Below are 14,603 nucleotides of genomic sequence, written 5' to 3'. Positions count from 1 at the left end.
CAACAAGGGGTGTCACCCCCACCTTGGGTCCTGCTAAATCGTTCCCAAGAACAAACTGTATTCTTGGAATTCACATTCTGTCAATCACTCCCACTGTTACTTCTCCAGTCTTGAATTGGTACTCCAACATGATCTTATATAGGCGAACGCTAAATTTCTGTCCATCTATTCCACAATTACCACTCTCTTGGTTAGAAAGAATGCAAATACATTCATCTCTTACTATTAGAGATGTATTAGATCCCATAGCTCCCAAAATTATAACTTCTTTCCCTTCTCCCCCTGTAATTCCTGAGTAAAGTTTACCCACAGAGGCAAAGTCTCTATAAAGATCACTCATTAACTCCATACTCAGCCCCTAAGCTGTGTATTCTCCTGCAGCTCCTCAACTTTTCTTTACTACTTTCACTAATGCCACTGGCTTAGCCTCTTTTACAACATCTTTTCTTCAACGACCAGCACTGTGACTTTACGTGTTCCACCTTCTGGCAGTGAAAACACATTTTCCCAGTGCCCTTAAAAAACCATTGGCACTGTAATTTTCTGTGTCTCCATTACAGTGAAAACATCTGAGGCTTTTCACCTCCTGTCCACCCTCTAGGGCTTCCTTTTTAACCTATGGTCAACTATTACCAGTGTTCCCTACTCTTTATATTGTAGTGTAGGATCTCCCCTTCTCCCAAATTCTATCCTTCACAGGACAGAATTCTTGTCGGAAGCTAAACTTTGCCTGATGCACCAATGTATATTCGTCTGCCATCTCTGCTGCTCTTCTCACTTCTTGAACTTTCTGTTCATCCACATGTATTCTGATCATCTCTGGAAGTGAGTTTTTAAACTTCTTCAGCAGAATAATCTCTCTTAGCGACTAATAGGTCCAATCCATTTTTAAGGCCTGCACTCATCTATCAAAATGACTATGCTTAATTCTTTCGAACTCAACATATAAGTCTGACTAGTTCCTTCTTTATGTTTCTGAACCACTGTCTATACACTTCTGGTACCAATTCATAAGCACTCAAAACAGCCTGTTTGACCTCTGCATAATCTCTTGACCCTTCATCTGATAGCGCTGCAAATACCTCACTAGCTAATCTTACTAGCTTAGCCTGAACTAGCATTATCTACAAGTTCTCTGATGACTTCATCTTCCTAGCCAATTTTTCAAATGAAATAAAGAAGGTTTCGACATCTTTCTCATCAAAGTATGGAAACATTTTAACATATTTGTATATTTCACTGCCTTCTCTCTTCTTTTCCATTCTGTTGACTTTCCTGACTAATTCACAACTTCTAAGTTCAAATTCTCTCTCCCTTTCTCTTCTCTGTCTCTTTGCTCAGCTAAGAATTTTCTCTCTTTTTTTCCTCTCTCTCTCTCTTTCTTCTCTTGTGGTGCTTCTTTCCCTTTCTTTATCTTCTAACTCCATTTGCCTCAATTGCAATTTAAGTTTTTCTAACTCTATTGCACTTGTCTGATTCTTTGATACACTTATGTGATTGACCAACTCCATTACAATTTCAGCCTTCCTTTTGTCTCTGGTTAAACCCAATTCTAACCTACTTGCTAATTCTAAAAGACTGTCCTTCCTCTGTCTTTCTAAACTTTCTTGACAAATTTAGGGAGCATCTTCAAACCACAGAACCTCTTTAGCAATCTTAAGAGCCCATTTCTCTCATTTTAATCTAACCAACCATAAGTAACCAAAGTTAAACAAATGGTCCCAGCTATGTTTTATTTAAAGATCTAGAACACCAATCGTTTAAATCTATAACATCTTTTGTACCCCAAATCTGTTCAATCTGTCCAAATCTCAGACTGGATCTGATTAAATCTGTTCAAATCATGGACCCAAGCCCCCAAACTGCTACAACACGGCGGTGAACCCTTCTGTTAATTAAACCAAACACCCAGAAAAGCTCACCTCACCTTGTAATCTGTTAAAAGATGAGTGACAGAGAACTCCCTAAATTCCACTACTTAAAGAAAATAGGACGGCACGGTGGCACAGTGGTTAGCACTGCTGCCTCACAGCGCCAGAGACCTGGGTTCAATTCCTGACTCAGGCGACTGACTGTGTGGAGTTTGCACGTTCTCCCCGTGTCAGCGTGGGTTTCCTCTGGGTGCTCCGGTTTCCTCCCACAGTCCAAAGATGTGCAGGTCAGGTGAATTGGCCATCCTAAATTGCCTGTAGTGTAGGTAAGGGGTAGATGCAGGGGTATGGGTGGGTTGCGCTTCGGCGGGGCAGTGTGGACTTGTTGGGCCGAAGGGCCTGTTTCCACACTGTAAGTAATCTAATCTAATCTAAAATAACATCAATTTATTCTTTAACTCTACAAGTGAACATTAAACAACAACAATTCACAACTCTATGGCTGCTTTCTCTTAACTGCTTATTACCTGCCTCCAACTCTATAACAATATGCTGTTCCAGTAAGACACTTATTAAATTTACATCAACTTAATTTGTTGTCATCTTCTGTGTCTTTCTTCTTCTGGCTGAAGATTTCCCTGGGTCGTCATCTTTCTTTTTACTGCGAATATTTTTCGTAGGAAAATGGTACCTTTGATAGAGAGTGTTTCGTCATTTCTTGGATCTGTATTGATGGCAGTTGTTCTGTCTCCCGTTTTCAAAATGCTTCCCTTTTTTATATCCCCAACACCGATCGCCTCATTGGTTCGGTATCAGCAAAACAATAAATTCAAACTTGATTGGGTTTTAGTATTATGGGCCATAATTTAAATTGATTCAAATTGTTGTCAAAACAGCAACCAACTCAGGTATCTATTTCACAGCAAAATGTTACATATTTTCAATTTTCCAGTACTTAGAAATTCATCTCCTAGATTTTATTGTGTGTAAACCAAATGGACTGCAGCAGTTCAAGAAGGCAGCTTTACACCACCTGCCCTTGAGCATTAAGGGATGGGCAATAAATGCTGGTAACATTCCACGAATTAATAAAATAAGTAATCCTGGAAGAAAATTGTATTTGAACACTTTCCTGAATTAGTAACTAAAGTATCAGGAATTGGAAAACATTTTGTTTTTATTTCCTTGGGGGATGTGAACTTAATTGGCTATAACAAAATAAATGTTGGTTTTCTCTTGTATTGGCATTGCCATTTAGACTATGGTGGTGAACCATCTTCTTTACAGTTTCAGTCTATGTGCGTATGTACATACATTTATCAGGGTAGATGAATATACATTAGTGCATGAAGCTGCTATCTCGTCATATACACAGGTGCTTGTAAGCTTTCAGTTCAGAACAGCATTCAAACTCTCTTAAAGGTACAGCACATGCCTTCACCTTCATAACAATTAACTAACATCCATCATAAGTTCAGTTGTGAGGACATTCAGTATAATTTGCAACTCCTCAGATGCAGAAGCAGTTCCTGCCCTCATAGCAACTTCTGAAAGCTGGGGAATTGGCAGGTAACATTCACTACCATCACCATTGGGACAGAGGAGCAGCATTATGTACCAGCTTAAGGACAGATGGCAACAACACGACAGAACTACTTCAATAGCATCTTCCCTAACCCATAGCCTCTCCTGCGTAAAACAAAAGGGCAACAGTCATACGAGAACATCACCATCTGAATAGTTTCCTCCAAATTATACAAAACCCAGATTTGGAACTAAATCACCACTGGTGTTGCTGGGGGGCGGGGGCAAAATCCTATCTTGATAAATTTGTGTATACACAGTAAAATCTAGGAGATGAATTTCTAAAGTCGTCAGGGCTATCCTGTAGTGTTGGCAGCTCTATTTGGCTGGAATGTACTCCTTGGGTGATTTGCAAGCCAGGATCTAGATAAGTACTGTAAAACAAAATACTGTGGATGCTGGGAATCTGAAACAAAAAGCTCTAGGTATAATTGCAAAGACCGGAGTCTCCAGGAAATCAAATGTCAATCTCGAGGACACTGCTGTGTGCACCTTTGGAGAAAAAAAGTCACAGGGACTTTAAAAACTTCTTGTTTTTTTTTCTTTCAGTCTCTCATTTATACTTCCAACATTTTTCATTGAGCCAAATAATGGTTTACAAGTTATCGCGGATTGGAATTTCTCAAACTTTTATCAAGCAGAAACACCCCACTTTTATAAACTCTACTTTCTCAGAATGTGACTCCCCAGCAGAGGCCTCCACCTGTGCACTGAAGGGGACGCTCGGCGGAACAGTGGGCAGAGACAATAGGTTTCCGGGTCGGACCTGAGAGGAGGGGGGGTACAAAGCGGAAGTTGTGCTGCCTCAGGATTCCGGGTGAGCCCGCTTCCGGTGGTGAAGGCTGCTGGTGCTGGAGCGGAAGGGGGAGCAGGTAATTGCTATGTGTGAACGGTAAACAGGCTGCTGATTGATAATAGTGATATTTTTGATCCTCCCTCCCTCCCTCCCTGGGTGAAGTTGCTCAGCTGCTGGGGTTGGAATTGAAGCCTCATCCCCTGGACACCGGTCTCCAGGGAAACGCACTGACAGGACGGTTTCTCACTGTCGTGAAGCACAATGTGGGAGTTAACATCTCCTGCTTACTGCCAGGGTAAATGGGTAACGGTGTGTGGATTTTGTGGTGAGGGGCTAAGATGCTGCCACCTCACACTGCTCCTGTGGTGGAGTGGTAGTGTCCCTACCTTTTGAGCCAGGAGGCCCCAGGTTCAAGTCCCACTTGCTCCAGGGGTGTGTCATTTCGTCTCTGAACTGGTCGTTTAGAAAATATCTGCCTCTGCTCAACTCTTGGAATGTCTGCTGACTGCAGTGCAGCAGTGTGCTGCCTCTCACCCCTTGTAGGGTAATTGTCACCGGTTGAGAGGTTGTGTGCTGTCTTTTAGAATTTCTAATTAGTTACCCATTTCTGTGCTCTAAAGCCGTACTAAATGTGTCAGTCAACCTCATTCCCTGTTTCACCATTAACACTTGGCACTTATACCTTCTAAATCAGATGATTATGAATTTCAACTCCAAGCTAGATGATTGATCGTACGATCTAGGCTGACACTTGCAGTGCAGTACTACGGGATTGCAACACTGCTATGTTTCAGCCACTTCATTAAAAGAAAGATTTCTCAAGCAGGTGTAAAAGATCCTAAGGTTCTATTTCAAGGGTTCTGAAGAAGGGTCACTGGACCCAAACAGTAACTCTGCTTTCTCTCCAAAGATGCTATCAGATCTGCTGTGTTTATCAGCAATTTCTGTTTTTGTTTTTATTTCAAGGATTAGTAAGAGAGCTCTCTGGTGAGGTAGCCAATGTTTATTACTCTTCAAACAACACTGAAAAATGGTCCAGATTTTTGCAATTGTTAATAACAGCGACACTGTCAGTGATCACATTTAATTGTTAAAGAATAAACCAGTTAGTAACATACAGAGACATTGTGTGTGCAGGGAATCAGAAAGTTCTGTCTTGAGTTGCCATGTTCCCTCATAATGTTATTATACCCAAACCACATCCAGACACACACCATTGATACGTAAGTGTGTGAAATCCACTGAATATGCAAAAATGTTAGAGTTGGTGCATTCAAATGTTTTTTCATAAGTGTTAAAAAAAAGTTACTACCAAACAGGTTCTCTGAAATCACAACTTAATTTTATAAGCATATTTTAAACTTTTATTGGAACATTTTTCTTTTGTCTCTTAACTTTCACCCTCTTAATCCCTTCTCTAGGCTTTTTTATTTTGCTTTCTTTACAGAATTTTACAATTAATTATATTTTCTTTTATACTTCCTGGTTTAGACTCTGCATGTCTCAGCGGATTCTTCAATCTGATGATTGGATTGAAAAGTCAAGTTTTTTTTGTCTACTCATACAGCAGATCCACTGTGGAGAATGCTGTGCTGTTTTGAATACCTGATGATAAATTGCTATTCATAACTCAAGAAAATTGTGGGCATATGTCCAAATCATTTTTTACACAGATTTCAAAACCTGAGCCTCTGGTAATTCTCATGTTTGTTAGTTGCAGGAATTTGTGGTGTACAAATTGGCTGTTATTTTCTACATTACAACAATTTTCTACATTACAACATTTCAAAAGAACTTTACTGATTGTGAAGCAATGTGAAATTCCCTGAGAATGTGAAAGATGGTGTATATTGTGAGTTCTTCTTTCTTTGCTCAGTATGCAGCCATGATCTATATTGGTTAAAATAAGTGACTGAGAATGAGGCCTCGATTGCTGACCTGGGATGTAAAGGACACTCTGCTCCGTGTACGTCACACAGTCGGCGAGCAATATTCCTCAGAGGCCAAGCTGCATGGGATCCGGGTGGAGGCTGAGGCACTTGACAGATCATTCCTGGTAGCCCTCCAAACGCAGAACAAGCTACTCCCAAGCTATGGTGCAAGCCAGGGCGTAAGCTCCCAGAAGTGGTGGGTGGAAACAGTCAAACAGACCTTTCGGCTCTGTGGGGTGAGAGATGAACGGGTGCTGACTCCACTGGCAGAGAACCTGTATCGTGGGTTCAGCAGTGCTAAGAACTGGGAGGTGTTTAATGATGTGAAGGACACGTTGATTCACTGTGACAGGCTGGGCATTCACATGGCAGTCATTTCCAACTTTGACCGCCGCCTGGAGCAGATTTTAACCAACTGCAACCTACGGCAGCATTTCCAGTTTGTGCTAACATCAGAGGACTTTGGAATAGGCAAGCCAGATCCTCGTATCTTTATTAAGGCCCTGAGCCTTGCTCAGATACAGCCCAAACAGGCTACACACATAGGTGATGATTTGCAGAAGGATTATCTAGCAGCCAGGGCTGTGGGAATGGAGAGTTACTTGCTTTGCAGAGAGAAGGAGCAATCTGCTGGGGCAAAGGGGCTAGTGCCCAAAACTCACATTCTCCACTCTCTGCAGCAGCTAATCGGCCTCCTGAAATAACTGCCTTGCTATATGTGTCTCCAAACTCGTCAGGTCATTGTTAAATGTACCACAGGAAAGGTTTTCACTGCGAGACAGTAAGAATTCCAATATGCTATCATGTTGTTTGGTGAGGTTTTGCACTGTCTCTTGGGGAGCTAGCAGTTGTGGGTTGATGAATGTGTACAAATTGCTGTGATATGTAGAGGGACTCTGTCAACATCTCCACCAGGTGTCACCTCTGTGAAGAGCCACACAAAGAAATTCTGAAGTCTAATGACAATTATACACTCCATTGTAAAGTCTGGCATTTTCTGGACGCATCTTATAATTTGGATCAAGTTACTTGCAAAGAGGAGCTGAATGATTAATGTTTCACTGTGGTGACTTGTGGGAATATTTTATTCAGGATTCTAAAATAAAGTTTTTCTTCACATTTTGAGTTTGTCCTGTGTTTCATCTTGTGTTTTGTTCAAAATCTGAAATTGCTGGAAAAACCCAGCATGTCTGGCAGCATCTGTGCAGAGAAAGCAGAGTTAATGTTTTGGGTTCAGTGACTACTCCAGAACTGAGTTTTTCCAGCAACTTTTGTTTGTGTTTCAGATTTCCAGCAGTTCTTTTGTGTTTTTTTTTGTTTTGCTCAGATTGTACTGTATACCTCAGTAGGATGAAGTGACACAAAGTGGAAGATAACTGGAGATCACGTGTGCTTATGTGGAAAGAAATGGGAGAATGAGGAAGATAGAATTTATTGATAAAGCTTCTTCTGACATCTATTGGAAATTCTGAGTTACGTGTACATGATGGAGTAGCCTGGAGTATGGAGACTTCTTTACACATTAAAAATCTTACAAGATTAATCGTAGTTTAACTGCATTTGGTAGTATTTGCTGAGGGAGGTCTGTTGGCCAGGATACTGGCAAAGTACCCTGCTCTTTAAGAATACACCTGCACAGCTGCTATCTGAATGGGCTGATCCAGAGAGTGAGATTTCAAACCCCACCATTGCACATTAAGGATATACATTTGGAATCAAAAAATGTTGGTATCAGTAAGAATGACCATGAAGTTTAGTTTGTTGTAAAAGCCCTTTGTGTCAGGAAACCTGCTATTACTTCTCATTCTGGACAGCAATCCCACACTATTTCTATGAAGGAACCTGCCAAGTGACCCAGCCAGGCCATCTAGGACTATGTGATCAGTGCCATCTTTGCTGCATGCATCTCAATGAGGAATTAGAAATGAATCTTTTAATATGTACATGAATGACTGGTGCTAGTAAATGGAGCTTTAAAGTCTTTGCAGACTGCCTTTCTGCAGGAAGAGAGCCAAAACCTTCACAATTCAGAACTTTCTGGGAAGGATTGCTGATGGATGAATCAGACCAACAAACTCCCTTTGGCATCCACCATCCACCCTCTTCTTACTGCAGCTCTGACCACAGTGTATGGTAGTGATAGTACTGGGTATACACAGTGAGGAGGGGGCCTGTCCAGATGGTTTGGCAGGGCTGAGAGAGAGTGGATGATGTAGAAGGAGGAAGACCTACCGGTGAGCTGACTGGGTCAACAAATTCCTGATGAAGGGCTCCGGCCCGAAACTTTAATTCTTCTGCTCCTCGGATGGTGACTGATCTGTGCTTTTCCAGCAACACACACTCGACTCTGATCTCCAGCATCTGCAGACCTCACTTTCTCCTGGGTCACCAAATGGCTGAAGTCAGAATTAAATACTGCTAATTGTCTTGAAAGAAGTTCACCTTCATCTGTTTGAATATTTGCAAGCTCCAGAACTGAGCTTTTGACTCCATGCACTTTCCATCACAAACTCCCATCTCCAAACTTCTTAATCTTTGCCACTGCCTTAGTTCCTCTGCATATGAAACCCATGCCTCTATTACCTCCACTCAAATTATTCCAAGGTTCAGTTGGCCAGTCTGCCAGCCTCTAGTCTCCATAAATTTCTGCTAATCAGGAATTCTGCTACCTGTAACATACGCAAAGTCTTGTTCACCCTCTCATTGAACTATATTGGTTCCTGTACACCCATACCTAAATTTAAAATGTCTCATTTTCAAATCTGTCTCTCCAAATATTTCCAGTTCTATAACTTTGAGAGTACTGCCTCCTCCCAACTTCATCTGGTAAGGCTCCTGTGAAGCAGTTTGGAATGTTTCACTAAAGATTTTGCATAAATGTAAGTTGATATTGCAGTTGTAAAGTTTTACTTGGTCCATGCTCATAACCAAATATTGTTGCTTATTCCCTTTTGCTGTGAGAGAATACAATAAAAGCTTTTGTTAAATCCACAATTGGCCTAAAATAGTCTCTGTCCCATGTCTGGAAAAAGCGACTGACTGTAAATATTATGGTGGTTCAGAAATGACTAGACTGAGGACTTTATTTTAAGTGGCTATAACACTGCAGCTTATAAAAGAGATTGCTTTATGTTAGCACACTGAGACAATGGTCAGGGTTGTAGTTTGAAACATTTGCCTTCATTTAACTGGTTATTTCCTACATGGAGGATGAGATTGATTAAATTAATCATTGTTATTTCAAGAGTCGAAGGCGTCATACTGGTAATATAATTGGATTAGTCAAGCAGATAATGCCTTGGATGAATAAAATCTGGAAAATCTTGAAAGCTGGATCAACAGCGATGAAATTATTATTGATTATTGTAAAACCTATCTGATTCAGTGATGTCCTTTAGGGAAGAAAATCCTTCTTTGCCTGGTCTGGACTACGTGTGAATCGTGACCTACAGAAACATGATGAACTACATGACTGAACTGCACTCTAAAATGGACGGGCATGCCACTCAATTCAAGATCATAGAATCCCTGCAATGTGTAAGTGGGCCATTTGGCCCAATAAGTCCACACCAACCCTCCAAAGACAATCCCACCCAAACCCATTACTCTACATTTACTCCTGACTAATGCCCCTAAGCTTGAACACTATGGTCAATTTAGCATGGCCAATTCACCTAAACTGCATACCTTTGGACTGAGGGCAGAAAAGGGAGCACCTGGAGGAAACCCATGCAGACACAGGAAGAATGTGCAAACTCCACATAGAGAGTCACCTGAGGCTGGAATCAAACCCGTGTCCCTGGTGCTATGAGGCAGCAGTGCTAACCACTGAACCACGGTGCCAACCAAGGATGATTAGGGATGAGCAGGAAGTGCTAGCTTTGCCAGTCAAAGAGTAAGTGGAATAAAATCTTCTGTTCTATATGACATCTGCTCTGTGTATTGCAAGTGAAAAATATAACAGCAAAAACAGAGCAAAAATGAACTTGCTGAAAATCAGTTTCTAAAGACTCTATATCTTTTAAAAAAAATGGCATTTGTAAAGTGCCAGTAATAATTACAATTGTTGAAGTGTTTGTGTCTGTCCCTAGTAGCTTCGTGAATAACTGCAACCAGTCCCGATTCTCCAGGATTCCAGTGAAATAATGCTCCTTCCTGGATTGAAAAATGCAGGATGTAACAGAGCTGGTGAGAGCTGTAAATGGCTTCCATGCTCCTCCTGGGAAAGGGTAGTTGCAAAAACGGGGAAGTGAGAAACCCAGTAACTACAGACCAGTATGTAGACAAGTCAAAAAGGGGCGAGCCCACGTTGGATTTGGTACTGGGTAATGAACCAGGCCAGGTGTTACCATTTGGAGATAGGTGAGCACTTTGGTTATAGTATGATTTGGAGATGCCAGTTTTGGACTGGGGTGTACAAAGTTAAAAATCACACAATACCAGGTTATAGTCCGACAGGTTTAATTGGAAGCACACTAGCTTTCGGAGTTACGCTCCTATCACCTGATGAAGTAGCTAGTGTGCTTCCAATTAAACCTGTTGGACTATAACCTGGTGTTGTGTGATTTTTATCAATTTGGTTATGTTTACTTTAGTGATGGAAAGAGATAGGAATATAATGCAGGGCAAGGGTTATTGCTGGGGGAAAGAGAATTATGATGCGATTAGACTGCATAGGATGGAGAAGGAAACCGTAGGGGATGAAATGTGGATCTTATTCAAGGGACAGCTACTGCGGGTCCTCAATAAGTATGTACCTGTCAGGCTGGGAGGAAGTAGTCAAGCGGGGAGTCATGGTTTACTAAAGAGATTGAATCTCGTCAAGAGGAAGAAGAAGGCTTATGTTAGGATGAGACATGAAGGCTCAAGTTAGGACACTTGACAGTTATAAGTTAGCCAGGAAAAACCTAAAGAGAGAACTAAAAAGAGCCAGGAGGGGACATGAGAAGTCATTGGTAGACAGGGTCAAGGAAAACCATAAAGCTTTCTATAGGTATATCAGGAATAAAAGAATGACTAGAGTAATCTCAGTTACCTGTCAGAATAACTGGGTGGTAATTGCAGGGGATTTTAACTTTCCAAACGTAGACTGGGATTGCTACAGTGTTAAGAGTTTGGATGGAGAGGAATTTGTTAAGTGTGTACAGTCAGTTCTTCTATAACACAATGGCACATTCTTGTGCAACCCCGTGTAAAGAAAAATCGTGCTTTAGGAACAGCGTTTAAAGTGTTATCGATGTAATCGTGTTACAGCCAATACATGCTTTAAAAGTTCGTGCTTTACAAATAGCATCTTAATTTGTCAATCGCATTACAGTGAATTCGCGTTGAGGAAACGCACGTTAAAGCAGAATGACCTGTACAAGAAAATTTTCTGAATCAATATGTGGATGTACCTACTAGAGAAGGAGCAAAACTTGACCTACTGTTGGGAAATAAGGCAGGACAGGTGGCTGCGATGTCAGTGGGGGAGCACTTTGGGGCCATTGATAATAATTCTATTAGTTTTAAAATAGTGATGGAAGAGGATAGACCGGATCTAAAAGTTGAAATTCTAAATTAGAGGAAGGCCAATTTTGATGGTACTTTTGATAGTCCAGAGACAGTATTTTCCTGTTGGGGTGAAGGGCAAGGCTAGTAGTTTGAAAAGAATCCAAAGGGATTCTATAAATACATTAAGGACAAAACAGTAACTAGGAAGACAATAGGGCCCTTACAGATCAGCAAGGCTACCATGTGTGGAACTGCAGGAGATGGGGGAGATATTAAATGAGTATTTTGTATCCGTGTTTACTATGGAGAAGGAAGCTAAAGAACTTGGGAAATAAATAATAACATCTTGAGAAATGCCCATGTTAACTGGACATTTTAAAATGCATAAAGGTGGATAAATCCCTGAGACCTAATCTGGAGTACATTAGAACTCTGTGGGAAGCTAGGGAAGTGATTGTCGTGCCCCTTTTTAAGATAATGTATCATTGATAGCCACATGTGGTACTGGAAGACTGAAGAATAGCCAATGTATTGCCACCATGTAAGAATTGTGCTAAGGAAAAGCCAGGGAACTATAGACCAGTGAGCCTGACATCAGTGGTGGGCAAGTTGTTGGAGGGAATCCTGACAGATAGGATTTAGATGTATTTGGAAAGGCAAGGACTGATTAGGGATAGTCAACATGGCTTTGTTAGTGGGAAATCTCAGTAATTTGATTTAGTTCTTTGAAGAAATAACAAAGTGGATTGATGAAAGCAGAACGGTGAACATGATCTATATAGACTTCAATAAGGTGTTCAACAAGGTTCCACATGATAGACTGGTTAGCAAAGTTAGATCATATGCAATACAGGGAGAACTAGCCATTTGGATACAGAACTGGCTTGAACGTAGGAAACAGACGATGGTGGTGGAGGATTGCCTGTCAGATTTGATCGCTGTGACCAATGGTGTGCCACAAGGATCGGTGCTGGGTCCTCTACTTTTTGTCATTTATAAAAATTATTTGACTGTAAACATAGAAGATATGGTTAATTAGGTTGTAGATGACACCAAAATTGGAGGCGTAGTGGACAGCGAAGAAGGTTACTTCAGAGTACAATGGGATCTTGATCAGATGAGCCGATGAGTAGCAGATGGACTTTAATTTAGATAAATGTGAGATGCTGCATTTTGAAAAGGCAAATCAGGGCAACACTTACACACTTAATTGTAACATCCTGGGGAGTATTGCTGAACAAAGAGTCCTTGAAGTGCAGGTTCATAGCTCCTTGCAAATATAGTTCCAGGAAGACAGGGTAGTGATGAAGGCATTTCATGCTTGCCTTTATTGGTCAGTGCATTGAGTACAGGAATTAGGAGACCATGTTGTGGCTGTACTGGACATTGGTTAGGCTACTTTTAGAATGCTGTGTGCAGTTGCTATAGCAAGGAGGTTGTGAAACTTGAAAAGGTTCAGAAAAGATTTACAAGGATGTTACCAGGTTTGAGCTATGGGGAGAGGCTGAATAGGCCAGTGCTATTTTCCTTGGAGTGTTGTCCCTCAATCTGAATAGCTGTTAATAATATCTAAAACTCTCAGTCTATTGCTTTATCCAACTTCTCTTAATACGTTGAGGGAACATTACTCCTCTCTGATGTTTTTCAAACTCCTTTAACCGACTGGCAAGTTCTAATGATTCACAGCATGCAAAGATTTTCCTTTCCTAGGTGTGAGTGGTGGCTGATCCAAACCAACCAAAATCCTTAACTACCAACACCAATTATTACCTGTTCTGGTCTGGTTCTTACAGCTATATCAATTGGAAGAAGTTTTGAGATCAGAAAATAAGTTTCAGATGCGGTGATATTTAATACACTGGAATCGAGAAAATTTATTTAGCAACAAAGTTAACAAACAAAGGCAATTAATACCCTAGTTTGAATGGTGGTGGGGCACCAATGACTTAAGAGTCATACAGCACAGAAACAGCCGCTTTGGTCTTACTCTCCATGCTGAACAGGTATCCCAAACTTAACTAGTCCCATTTACCCGTGTTTGGTTCATTTCCCTCTAAACCTTTCCTATTCACGGACCTGTCCAAATGTTTTTTTGTTATTGTTGTAATTGTTCATGCCTCTACCACTTCCTCTGGCAGGTAGAGATGTTAAGATCCGGGAGAGAGAGAGGGGTGATCCAGAACTTGGGTCCGAGGCACCTAAAGGGACAGCCAGCCCCAATGGAATGGTGAAGGGATGAGCAAGAGGCAAAAGTTGGAAGAGTATAGAAGTCAGAGGACTGCAAGTCTGTGGGAGATTACAGGTAAGGAAGGAAGCCAAAGAGGGATCTTAAAACAAAGGTGACTTTTTTGTTTTGAAAAGAGGAGTTAGATTTGAATTTGAATTTCATTACTCCCCACAGGATACTGCTCATCCATTGTGCTTATAGCAGAGTACAAATATGAGAGACAGTAAGAGAGGAGCAGACTGTTTATTCTAAATTAACTACCATGAGCACTGAGCTGCTTAACCAAAGATATCTTTTCAGCACAACGGAAACCACATTTGAGTCCGAGCACCTAATTAGATTTTAGAAGCTGCAACTGTAGAGTGAGAACCTAAGATATGAAAAGATATGGTGTGCGGGGAATTTCTATCGACACTGGAGCAGACTCCTCATAGATTCAGCAAGTTCTCAATTATTCAGGGTAGTAGGAACTTGGGAAACTAACAGCTCAAATAGTGTATTTCTTTTATTCTGGCTCCTGAAAGTTTAGTTAAGTAGACTATAAAATACTCGAAGTTTTGCAAGTTTAATCAAGGCCACTTTACTTTCAAAATCTGGTCCAACATAGGAACAAGTCAAAAAATGTAGTGTTTGAAAAGCACAGCAGGTCAGGCAGTATCCGAGGAGCAGGAGAATCAACACTTCAGGCATCAGGCCTTCAT

General features: G+C 41.1%; 1 protein-coding gene across 1 annotated transcript; it reads left to right on the top strand.

Annotated features, from left to right (window-relative positions):
• Positions 1-5,850: 5,850 nt before the first annotated feature.
• On the top strand, positions 5,851-7,304 carry hdhd3 (haloacid dehalogenase-like hydrolase domain containing 3). The gene has a single exon (XM_072566347.1). It carries the CDS (start codon positions 6,170-6,172, stop codon positions 6,884-6,886), a length of 717 nt encoding a protein of 238 aa, XP_072422448.1. The 5' UTR covers positions 5,851-6,169; the 3' UTR covers positions 6,887-7,304.
• Positions 7,305-14,603: the final 7,299 nt, after the last annotated feature.

Source organism: Chiloscyllium punctatum, chromosome 49 (genome assembly GCF_047496795.1).
Source record: "Chiloscyllium punctatum isolate Juve2018m chromosome 49, sChiPun1.3, whole genome shotgun sequence".
Lineage (NCBI taxonomy): Eukaryota > Metazoa > Chordata > Chondrichthyes > Orectolobiformes > Hemiscylliidae > Chiloscyllium > Chiloscyllium punctatum.
The sequence above is the reverse complement of the archived record's forward strand: the minus strand, read 5'-3'. Positions and strand labels throughout refer to the sequence as shown.